At 35.0% G+C, this 11,711-nt stretch overlaps 1 protein-coding gene across 1 annotated transcript; it reads right to left on the minus strand.

Annotated features, from left to right (window-relative positions):
* Positions 1–468: 468 nt before the first annotated feature.
* Positions 469–11,140, minus strand: LOC112727576 (serine carboxypeptidase-like). The gene is made up of 9 exons (XM_025777373.3): positions 10,653–11,140; positions 9,416–9,587; positions 6,778–6,897; positions 4,710–4,853; positions 4,458–4,611; positions 2,890–2,978; positions 1,629–1,887; positions 1,128–1,261; positions 469–878 (listed from the first exon to the last, which is right to left on the minus strand). The coding sequence occupies exons 1-9, from the start codon at positions 10,979–10,981 to the stop codon at positions 750–752; spliced, it is 1,530 nt and encodes a 509-aa protein (XP_025633158.1). The 5' UTR covers positions 10,982–11,140; the 3' UTR covers positions 469–749.
* Between the last annotated feature and the right edge of the window lie 571 nt (positions 11,141–11,711).

Here is an 11,711-nt window from a genome sequence, read left to right on the forward strand (position 1 = left end):
CATCTCACAAGGGGCATCATCAGAACTTCCCAAATGACTCCAAAATATATAAATCATCAGTGGAGAGTTCCCCGCCAACTTCCTTTACGATTTAAAAGAGTAGCATTTACTATCATAGTATTAAGTGTCCATGAATTATCCTAATCAACATCACACCAAATCATCATGAACTATACATATCCACAATGCCTCATCATCATAATCACATTAAACCAGCATCAAATTTAATGAGCCTTAATATAAATCTCATTATTTCATTCGTCGTGCAGACGAGACGAAACCTATGTCCTTGCCACAATTTTTAACCATAATCATCAGCAAAAACCTCAAAGCAATTTCTCATTATATCTCCACCTCAATTCTCCTCATAAGTCTAGAATCACTCTTTAGTTTGGATATGGATCAATTCCATGAAACCAATTATTTTGAACGCCTAATATATAAATGCATCCGCCCTTACTGTCTATATTTACTAAAAATCTCCTCCACATCCTTCTTTACCTGCAACCGAATATATCAGATTGTAAAATTTTTACATTACCAACTCGTGGAAGTTAATTCCTTAAACTATTAGCAAGATTTACGTTGAACCTAAAAAAACATATAACGTAAGCATACAAACCAGCAAATATACAAGCACAACGTCCATAGAGCTTTGTGCTGGAACGATATGTTTTCAGTTTTCGGTACATTAATCTCTAAGCAATTCTTGCATTTTTGTTCCCTTTCACTAACTAAGCAACAAGACTTCACATATCAGAAACCAATTTTTCATCAGGTGCTCTGAATTCAGAAAGGGTGCCCTGAGTCCACTTCTTCAACATCTCTAATGAAGCTTTTGGCTGATCCATCGGAACCATGTGACCCGCGTCATGAACCTGTTTCCATTTCATGAAATAGTGAACAAAATAAGCATTTTCCCGTGATCATGAGCCAAAAAATACAAGTTGGTATGAAATATCGGTGTTTACCGTTTTTTCAGCACTACATGCTGTTAACGTTGCACAAGCACAAGTTTTTTTTTATTTTGGTCACGGTAAAACAAGTGATGCCAGTGATGATAATGATAATTTTTTTCATGCCAAAGCATGGATGCATTTTCTGTCGAGAGTAAAAGATATCGATACCTTCAGGAAGCTTAATGGTCCATGGCTCTTGAGTAGTCCAGCTTCTGATCCATCAACAATAAAAGGAATTTCAGGTGAGGCTACAAACTGGCTCTGACCAGACCATTCCATGGCATGAACCCATCTTGAATTACCTAATCAATGAAATCGTACCACAAGGAAAATGTCCAAATCATGCACCGAAATTTCAAAAATATGAATAAATTTAAGGTATTTTTGGTCAATTGGTCCCTATAAAATATACATTTTTTTTGTTTTAGTACAAAAGCTGTCTATTTTAATTCTTGCCATTAGTTTTCTCTATTAAATGTAGCCGTGGCATGTCTTGCCATGTCAAGATTTTAGTTTAGAGCGTCAACATTTATCCTGTTACGTCAGCATCTCACCAAAAAAAAATAATATAAGGACCAAAACTGAAGAACATATATTTTATAGGAATAAAAAATTTATTTAAGCCTTAAATTTATCAGAATTTGAATGTGTTAGTAGTAAATTACATACCGAGCCAGTTGCAGATGAGATCATATTCGCCAGCATAAACAAGCAATTTGATTCCATCCTCAAGTAGGGCAGGAATACCAACTTCAAGATTCCTCATCCAATCCACCAGCAAAGCCATATAAACTTCAGTGCTACAAGAAACAAAATGAATTTTCCCAACCCCAAGTGAATCCCGAACAGATGGTAGGTTCAGGAATTTGTCCATGTTTGAAAAGTCATAGCAGAGGCTGCCCTCACACTTCTTTCTGATATCATAGTACTGCACCATAAGTATATAAAAGCTGTTCAAAATTCTGAAAATATTCAAACTGCTTTAAGTTTGCAATCGCTGAAAGCTATCAAGACATCAGTTAGTACTAAGCAACTTGCAGAATCAAAGCTTATGTTAATGTTAGAATATCTGTGAATAAATTATTTAGGATATTATAAGATCAGTTACAATCTCATATGATCCATTATGATACAGTAGTTAAGTATGTATATTCTGTAATTATGTACAGATTATCTCTATGGTCTATATAAACCAAGAAACTGTCAAGGGGTGGTATTTATGAAACAGACTTTTCATTTGGAAAGTGGTCAATTTATCTCTCTGGACTCGGAGATACTAAAGCAAGAAAACAAGATGTAGGACATCAATATTTTGTATATTCTACTCATGGAACAACTACATATGTTTAGTTCTTGGGCTGAGTACTTCTTGCACATGGTAAAGAGTGTCGTTTGTGTGAGAGAAATAAAAAGATTGTGGGTATTTTCGGAAAAACTCTTATAACTAACTCCACCAAGCTCACAGGGTATATGCCAGACAGATTCTGCACTTTTACTGCTGTATCCCTCCACACTGATAAGAGCTCATCTCAGAATTAAAAGTCATTCTTTGACTCTCGCATAAATTAGGGTAAAGCTAACCAATTAGGTTTATGGAAAAACCTAGAAATCGATCACTGCTACAATTTGAGTACCTCCATAGGATAGACCTCAACAGAAAACTGAAGAGTAACCGCAACAAGTGATTGAGTTCACTAACTCCTCATATAAAATTATTGAATCGAGAGATATAGTAATATAGAGAAGACAAAATTGATTCAAGAACCGACAAAACCAGAGGCGACCCTTGTTTCAAAGAGGGCAGAGTGGGTTATTCACATTTCATTTGATGGTCAAAAGTGGATTGAAAGCTAAGCAGTCATTTAGGTCTAAAGAAGAAATTAAGTACATGTGCCAACCACACAGTAAAGAAAGAATTCAGTTTACTCACATTTGCATCACCAGCATGTAACATGATGTCACTGAATATGGTATTACAAACTACATATGCAGCAGTACAGGCAACTGTTCCGTCAGTGCCTGAAAGGTTTGGATTAAAATATTAAGCATAAGGCAAAAAAAGGAAAAAGATAAAGAAAAAATCAATGAAAGAAAGCCAGCCGGAAGATGTATAGCAGAATCAAGGAAGGATCCTGAACACTGTGAATCCCTGAATGACCAGGACAACAGAACCACTTGTGGTTAGCATCATAATTAATAATCCACAAACTTGTGCTTTCAATAAACAATTTCATAACCTAAAACTGAATATGAACTCAATAAAAGTAAAAATCTCAAATAATTTAGAATATAAATGTACAAACTCAATTATGCCTATCATATTCTTAAAAGCTATAATATATATGCAGGTAAATGATAAGCAAGATGTATAGCAGAAATAAGTGATGTGTGAGTAATATTTCTTTTGGTTTTCCACGGTATCTGGACGAGTGGGCTTACCACTCGACCAACCCAAGTTAGTTGACGTGTGAGTAATATGATGCATAACAACAGGGAAAGAAAGAGAAAAGAACAAAAATCCAAGAACAATTGAAATAACTAATAAGGAATAATGTCTCTATAATGCACGAGAGTATCGAGGCCAATTTATATACATCTAGGCAATTGTACACTCATAGATTAGAAATCAATCCCAGAAAACCATTTTATTCTAAAAAATGAGTGATATTACTAAATTTTCTTTGCTTTTTTCAGGAGTCTTGAACACAGTTTTTTGTAACTGAAATACTATACTAATAACTAATATGTATATTTTATTACTTTAGAGATCCTCGAGACAGATTGGTCCCTCTGTATGCAAGACTAGTTTGTCTTATAGTGATATTCTCTGAGGATATAATAGCCTTATAATAAATTAGGTAAAGTATATTTTTTGTTTCTAAAATTTTTAAAAAGTTTCAAAAATATCTCTAAGTTTTATTTTATTTCAATTTTGTCTCAAAAGTTTTCTATTTGTATCAAATATACTCCTAACAGCTAAATTTTCAAAAAGTTTAAGACCAATCCAACAATAATACATGACAACTATATCTAATTTGCTTGAGTTGAATGTTGTTTTTGTGAAATTGTTACTAGAAATTGATCCTAAGTTTTTTTAAAAAATTAGCCGCCAAGGTATATTTGATGCAAATCGAAAACTTCTGAAACAAAATTGAAATAGAATAAAACTTAGAGATATTTTTAAAATTTTTATCAAATTTCAAAAATGAAAAATATACTTTATCCTAATAAATTTGTTAAGGACTTATTTGTCCAACATGCATATAAAAAAATTTATTGAAAATGATAGAGCGACTAATCTATCTAACGGGAGTAAATCTCACGGATTTCCAAAGTAATCAAAATTTATTGGGACCAATTTGGGATATTTACTCTAATAATAATAATAATAATAATAATAATAATAATAATAATAATAATAATAATAAATGAAAAATGAAAAATAAGAAGAAAAGAAAAACATTAGAAACATTTAATCAAAGGAAAATTATAAATTACCACATAGCTTTATTGCCAATTCACAGGCTGGGACCAAGAGTAAGTTAAGGCGCTTATGTGTAGCCTTTGAAATTATGCCCATGTCCAGTGCATAATCCGGATAAGCTTTGTACTGAATTGCAGGATCAGTAAGACCGTTACCAATGGCAAATCCCTGTTCAAATAGTTAAAATAAGATAAGCAAGTATCCTTTCACTCAACCACAATTCTAGCACTGATAATTAGATTTGTTCACCATATAATGTAACATACCTTCAGGTTTATATGAATTCCTTCATTAGCTTGGTTTCCCTTGTGGACACGAGCTGCAAATGCAGGAATATAGTGCCCAGCATATGATTCACCGGTAATAAAAAAGTCATTCTTTGCATATTGCGGATGCTCTTCAAAAAAGGCCTGGAGAAAAAATGATAAAAACTATTTCAATGATAGTTTAGTCTTTCTAAATTATTGTTACTTTGTCTTCATGTGTCTATTGCTTGTACTACTACTATGTCCTATGATATAATAAAAAGCTTGCATCTACATTTGGGCTTGACAACAAAAATTCTAAGCTGGTAATCACTATTAAGATACCTCTCCAATATTCATTTTACATATCTACTAAAATTCTTTCTCTTATGTTAACCTTGATGACTTTGGGTTTCTTCCAACATCAAAGCGGTGCTCAACTTTTGTGAAAGCAACCCAATGGTGGCCGTCACTTCAGTGTTTGGTCGCACTTTTGTGATCGCACTTTCAAATTTCAGCAACCATCATTCGATGAGAGTAGTGCATTGAGGCACTGTTATGTGTAGCTAGAATCTTGAAGTTAATAGCATTTAAGAGACCATAACCAGTGGCATTGGCAAGTCAAAGATGCATATTGCAGCATGAAGTATTAATATTAAAGCAAATTGAGTTGGCCATCCCTCAACTTGAGAGTTGAAATGTGCTAAAGAACCCTAGAAACGGGGAAGAATGTGCATACACAATCTTGAGGAAGTCTAACTTCCAGTCAGCTATTTATTCCTTTCAGTCCCGAAGTCCTAACCAACTTTCCTGTCAAACTCATTACAATTCGTTGATCCAGTACCTGAGCCCAACTCTATATCTCTTTCTAATACACACTTGATCATAAAATGGGTTCCTGTGATCCTGTCACTACAACCCCCCACCCTCCCTCCCCTCCTTCCCCCTTGCTATCCTCCTCTTCTAGCTGCTCACAGCAATTGTCACAATCTAGTAGCCCAACCATTTCACCAAAACTCCACTGCACAAGCTGAGGACTGCACGTCAATTATAAACCAGAAACTTAAGATAGGAGGAACTAATACAGAAAGACTGAAGGAAACAAGACTGAATCAGTGTTGTTCAGCTCCCATTCAGGTGTGTATATATAAGAATGATACAAGGTAGCAACAGGAAAAGACATCCTCCCAACAAAGCGAAAAACAAAAGATTAGTGACCTCTCAACATGTTTGAGAGGAAAAGTCCTCTAAAGAAATAATGAGCTTTACCTAATATAGAGGCCAAATGCTTATATCGCCTCCCAAAAAACTTGTTTAACTAAAAATTTACCATTAAAGGTGCGCACTCTACTTAAAAACTCCAGATAGTGACTATCTATTATGCACTGAAGAAAGAAAGATAGACAATGATAGTAAATTCTAGATTTCTGTCTCTGTCCCAACTCGAGAGTATAGCAAACAATTCTGAGTATTCCCTCAGCATTCTCCCACTTCCCTAATATCCTGCTCTCTAACCCAAAACAGAATAACATGAAACATGCAGCATCCCCACTAACTTTGTCACCTGGCAAGTTAGTTGCAATAATTTTCCCAGCCTCAACTCTTTCTTTTGGGACCCTGACTACGGCCTATGCCTAGTATAGTAACTTTACCAGTTGTAACTTTTGAACTGAAAGGGGTAACATCCCTATTCACTATTGTCACTCACTTTAGAAGGGGCAGGGCCAATACAAAGAGAGTGGATACTATAACCTCAGAATAAAGTAAAACATATAAGCCTTAAGAGATTGAGCTGTACCAAGACAAAAGTATATCGTTATTTGTACCATTCAAATTGAAACAAGGCATACTGACCTATTCATTTCTACTTCTCATAATACACTATTCTGGAAACACTATTGAACACAGCTTCTAAAACTCTCTTATTGGTGAATCTTAGCCAGTTACTCAAATCAAATTCAGCACAATAACAACAAATACCATTGATGAAAAGAAGTTTAGAGATACAATTGGAAACCCAAATTTTCAGTAATGAAGACATTATATTGAAAAACTAGTAACTAATAATAATTAGTGCAAACAAAAGTACCTGTATAAAGTCATATAGATCATTGCTAACTCCCTTTTCATCATGGCGAATGTCACGTGAATCAGTACTGTAACTAAAGCCGGTTCCAGTTGGTTGGTCCACATACAAAAGATTTGCAGCCTACAAGATGACCAGAAAAATTTCAACACCCATAGATTATTCCTTCAATTCAATTTTGATGCATTTGAAAATTGACAGCCCATAGCAAAACATCTAGCTGTAAATATTTACTACACAAATAGCCTGACCCCATATAAAGGCAAACCATTCTCTGATTTCATAAATGGTTATCACTAGAGACTTCCAAAACATGGCAAAAGGTAATTCACATGCTAACTCAGTGTCTACACAGCAATTCACGCTCTTGTGTCTAAGTGATATGTCTTGTTTAGGCCATTAGTTTGTTGTGGAATATCCCAAAGTAATGGATTGTCTAATGATAATCCTCTCAAGTTTCGGGAGGATGCTTATATGGGAAATGTTACTTGCTTCAAGTGTGAGGATTATCCTTGAAATATTTGCATAACCCCCATTTAGAGCTTTAAATCCATTAGCGCCCTCATTTATATTTTTCATTGTTTAAAACAGAAGAGTGGGGGAGGGGGAGCCGAATGCAAAGCAGCTTGCGTTACACAGGTTTGGGAGAGGGCCACACTAGATGAGTATAATATATAGAGTGTAACTTAAATACAAGCATCAAAAGCTGATTTCATTGCTTGGACTAGTGACTTTGAGGTAACACAGAAACAATTAAACCACTGTTTCAAGGCTCCCATCTATCTTATTGTTTAAAAAAGAGTAAACGATCAAAATCATTCCTGATTTTTGAAGACGCATCACTTTTGATAAGGACAAAAATGTTCTCAAAACATTTTGGATTAGGAAACAAAAGTGAATAATGATTTAAATTGGGGTAATAATAAAACTAGTGAATACGAATCCCTTTTGTTTTACCTCAAATTTAGTCATTTATCCACTAATACAAATAAGAGCATTAGGAATTGGGATCCTTCTTATATGATTTTATACCAGATAACATTGCGGCTTATAGCAGCCATAATGGAATAGATATAAATATTTATAATAAAATCCGATAATCTATTAATATATTCCCATCAAAAAAAGAATATAATATAAAAGGCATAATTCATAAACATATATTGTCAAGGCATCAAACGCAATAAACATAATATAAACCATAAAACTTACATATAGAGTATATGACTAAGAATCTAAGATAAACTAAAATCTAAGGATGCGTTTGGTTTGCGTTTTTATTTTCAGTATTTTTTGTTTTTTGGATTTTGTGAAAGAAAATGTGAAAATAGAAGGTAAAAACAGAAAACAAGATTTTATTGTTTTCACTTTTTCCTTCACAAAATCCAGAAAACAGAAAACACAGAAAATGAAAACGCACTCTAATAATCTATTCCTCGTTTTCTTCTTCAATGTAATTGTTGCGGACATCACCTTTGGAGTCAGTCTCGGGTCGTGTGGCCCACAGACCGACTTCGCAAACTCAGGGCAGGTGTGGCCCGAACAACATGGGTATCAGCCTTAACGGCTTTTCATCTTTCAAATTCCCTCATATCTCGCCTAACCCCTTGAAAACAGGAGATAAGCAACGCAATAGGGGAGCCACCAGCTCCTAAGTATGATCAAACCCCATACGTACCACCCCCCCTCCCCCCTTCGATCAAGGAAGCTACTGCCAGTCTGTGTTTGTCCTAGGTTACCGCCCCCCCCCCCCCCCCCCAAAAAAAAACCATTATTAATTTATCATTCACATCTTTCTCTGATAGGGCATATTCCTTTTTCTCTTCTAACTTTGAATCCTCAAATTTAACATTACTTTTCCCTCCTTACTCTTAGAAGCTTTGGCAGCTGCTGCACTTGTTCCACCACCACCACCCTAGTATTTTACTCTAGCCTCTCCATGTCCTATGCACACTTCCCAATTTAGACCATCATAACCATCACCTTCAAAAACAAATGTTTCCTGCTCTATCATCATCATCATCCTCCATCTCTCCAAGGCACTCATTATGCTCATCAATATCATTTAGTGAAACAGGGTCAATTTCATCTCTATTTAACAGACTGAGTTTTATGCTTCACGCTAGATTATGTTCATGACTTCATGGCATTTCGCCTTTTGGTGCCTTGACATTATGTGTTTGACTTATTCTTTTTGTGCCTTTGAGCATAATTTATACTGTTGTTCATGTTTGATGAGGAATAGATTAATAGATTAAATATGTATTATATTTAGGCTGCTATGCCTTGTGCTGTAAGCTGCAATGCTATACACTAATTTTATAGTGGTTTTAGGCAAAACAAGATGTGCTGCAATCTGCTATTGATAACCTTGATTGACGCACATAATCATGGAACTCATTAATTTAAACTGGAAAAATTATGAGCAGGTTAGCCATTGCAAAATAGTTTTGAACTCGCTTGTAACACATAGCAGCAGTATGGTAATTCGTTCCCTTAGAAAGTAATACGCAGTCCAAAAAGAATTATAAGAAGTTGTTTATCTGTTTACACTAAATGCACATGCACATGCACATGCAATAGGCCATGTCAACAATTGTTGAATGTAATGCACGGAAACAAAAATATTAAACTGGAATACCTTGTCCCAACCATAATCATTCCACACAAGAGTCAAGTTGTCTGTAATTTTGAAAGGGCCATTTTCATAAAACAAAGCTATTTCACTAGAACATCCAGGTCCCCCAGTCAACCAAATTACAAAAGGATCCTCTTTGCTGTTGTTGCGTGATTCAAAGAAAAAGTAGAACATCCTGCCATATCCAACCAATAGTTAGAAAAGAATAACATAATTACAAAAATAATATTGAGAGACCCGAGTCTGGTATAAAATAATTTTATGAAACTATAACAGCTATACAATACTTCTCCAATAAAATGTTTATGTTGATATATAACACATAGAGTAACAAAATAGAGTAACTATCCTCAATTGACACAATGGTATAATCATAATAATCTACTAATGTTGAAGACATTATAATACAGTCATCAAAACTATCCGAACTGATTCAAGCAGCAATATGGTCCTTGAAATTTGAAATTATACTCCCCTTGCAATTTCATCTATGGATTTAATTTGCATCAAGCAGTCCCTAAACTTTCAAAATTCATGTAACGTCATACTTTTATCTCGCTTCCTAGAAGAACAAAGTTTATGTGAACACTCAATATGTGAATACTCAATGCTATAAACTCAAGGACATGTAAATTAATTGAATTCGTCAATGTTTCAAGTTTAGTAGAATCTGACTGGCTAACTAAACTTAACACAAGAATGTTAGAATTGTGTGCTATTACATAAGCGCCAAATTTACTGTTTTTTTTTTTTTTTAAGAAAAAGGATCTAATTGCAATGACAATGTAATATCAACCAATAGAAATTTATTAAAATACCAAATAGCCGTAAATATCTATCCACAATCACAACTCTCCCACGAGATTTTGCACCTTGAATTTCTATTGCTTAACAGGGTAATACATAGAAATTATAATCGCCACAAAAAATATATCAATCAAACACCCATCTACTGTCTTAAAAATCATCCTAAGATATATATGCGATTGAAACAAAACTCCAAAAACATAGATAAATAATAGTAACGTTGAAGTACAACAAATTGTGTGTTTAGCTCGGTTTTGCCGTTTGGGAAGCTCAGTATTATTTTCTTGTAGATTTTACTAAACTATAGCTTTGAGTTGCAAACAGAAGCTCAAAAATGCTATAAGACTTATTTTAAGCTTTTTTCTTTTCTTTTGACACATAGTTCAGGAAAAGACGAAGTTGACCCGCAAGTTGAGTCGGTAAAGTGCAGTACCTTGCAGCATGGGAATGTTCAATGGAATAATAGCCAGCATAGTGACCCAAGTCTTGAACGGAAACACCAGAATCAGAAGGGGATAGATTCGGGAACCTGAGGCGCTTCTCGATGATCTGACGGGGTCCGACTGAGGCATTAACGGCGGCGGAAGCGGGAACGATGTTGATGTCGTCCTCCGGGAACAAATTGAGATCCGCTATGAGCTTCTTAGCGTGAAAACTCGCTTGAAGAATATTCTCTTTATTACTATGTGCGGTTGAAGCTGATAGTGCGACTGAGAAGAGGAGAAGAAGGAGGAAGACGATAGTGGAGTTAGAGAGACCCATCGCCGTTTACATGTACGGACGACCCATTTTCCCGTTGAAAAATCTATATAGTGAAAACAAACCATGGGGGCGTAGGGATGGATTTAAAAAAAAGAAAAAAACTCTGCGTAGAAGCGATTAGGGCTTGTAAATATTACAAGTCAATTAAACTCTAATCCCCAAAATTCGCTGTAAGTGCTATATTTCTTACACGCGCTACATTCCTTCTTTTTCTCTTCTTTTTCGATTGTTCTTTTCTCCTCCTTTCTCACTGGTTTGTTTTTCGTCGTTGACGTTAGTTCCTCCACATACTGTTACGGCACGTTTTCATTGCACCTTCTTCTTCTTTTTGCTGCACGTTCTTCTTCCTCTTCCTCTTTTTCTTCCTCTTCATCTTCCTCTTCTTCTTCTTCTTTTCTTCTTCTTCTTCTTCTTCATTGCACCTTCTTTTCTTTTTCTTCTTCTTCTTCTGCACGTTCTTTTTCTTTCTTCTTTTTCTTCTTGCTGCACTTTCTTCTTCTTCTTTTTTCGTTATTCTCGATTTCTATTGTTTTTTGACATCAAGCTCTGAAATCGTTTTTGAAGAAGAAGAAGTAGCAGAATATGAGGAGGAGAAAGAGAAAGAGTTTTGAATTATACATGATTTTGGGTGTATTTCTTAAATTCTTTGGGTGTATTTTCTGTAATCTTTTGGGTGTATTTCTATAATCGTTTGGGTGAATTCCTGTAACCGTTTGGGTGTATTTCTGTA

The sequence above is a fragment of the Arachis hypogaea genome, chromosome 12 (assembly GCF_003086295.3).
Source record: "Arachis hypogaea cultivar Tifrunner chromosome 12, arahy.Tifrunner.gnm2.J5K5, whole genome shotgun sequence".
In the NCBI taxonomy this organism is placed as follows: Eukaryota; Viridiplantae; Streptophyta; class Magnoliopsida; order Fabales; family Fabaceae; genus Arachis; species Arachis hypogaea.

Excerpts from the sequence above, each read along its gene's own strand:
- LOC112727576 (XM_025777373.3), bottom strand. The coding sequence starts at position 10,981 with ATGGGTCTCTCTAACTCCACTATCGTCTTCCTCCTTCTTCTCCTCTTC. Across the intron at positions 6,898-9,415 it reads ATGATTATGGTTGGGACAAG|GCTGCAAATCTTTTGTATGT; the intron begins GTATTCCAGTTT and ends GTCATCTTGTAG. Across the intron at positions 1,888-2,889 it reads TACATGCTGGTGATGCAAAT|TACTATGATATCAGAAAGAA; the intron begins GTGAGTAAACTG and ends CTTATGGTGCAG.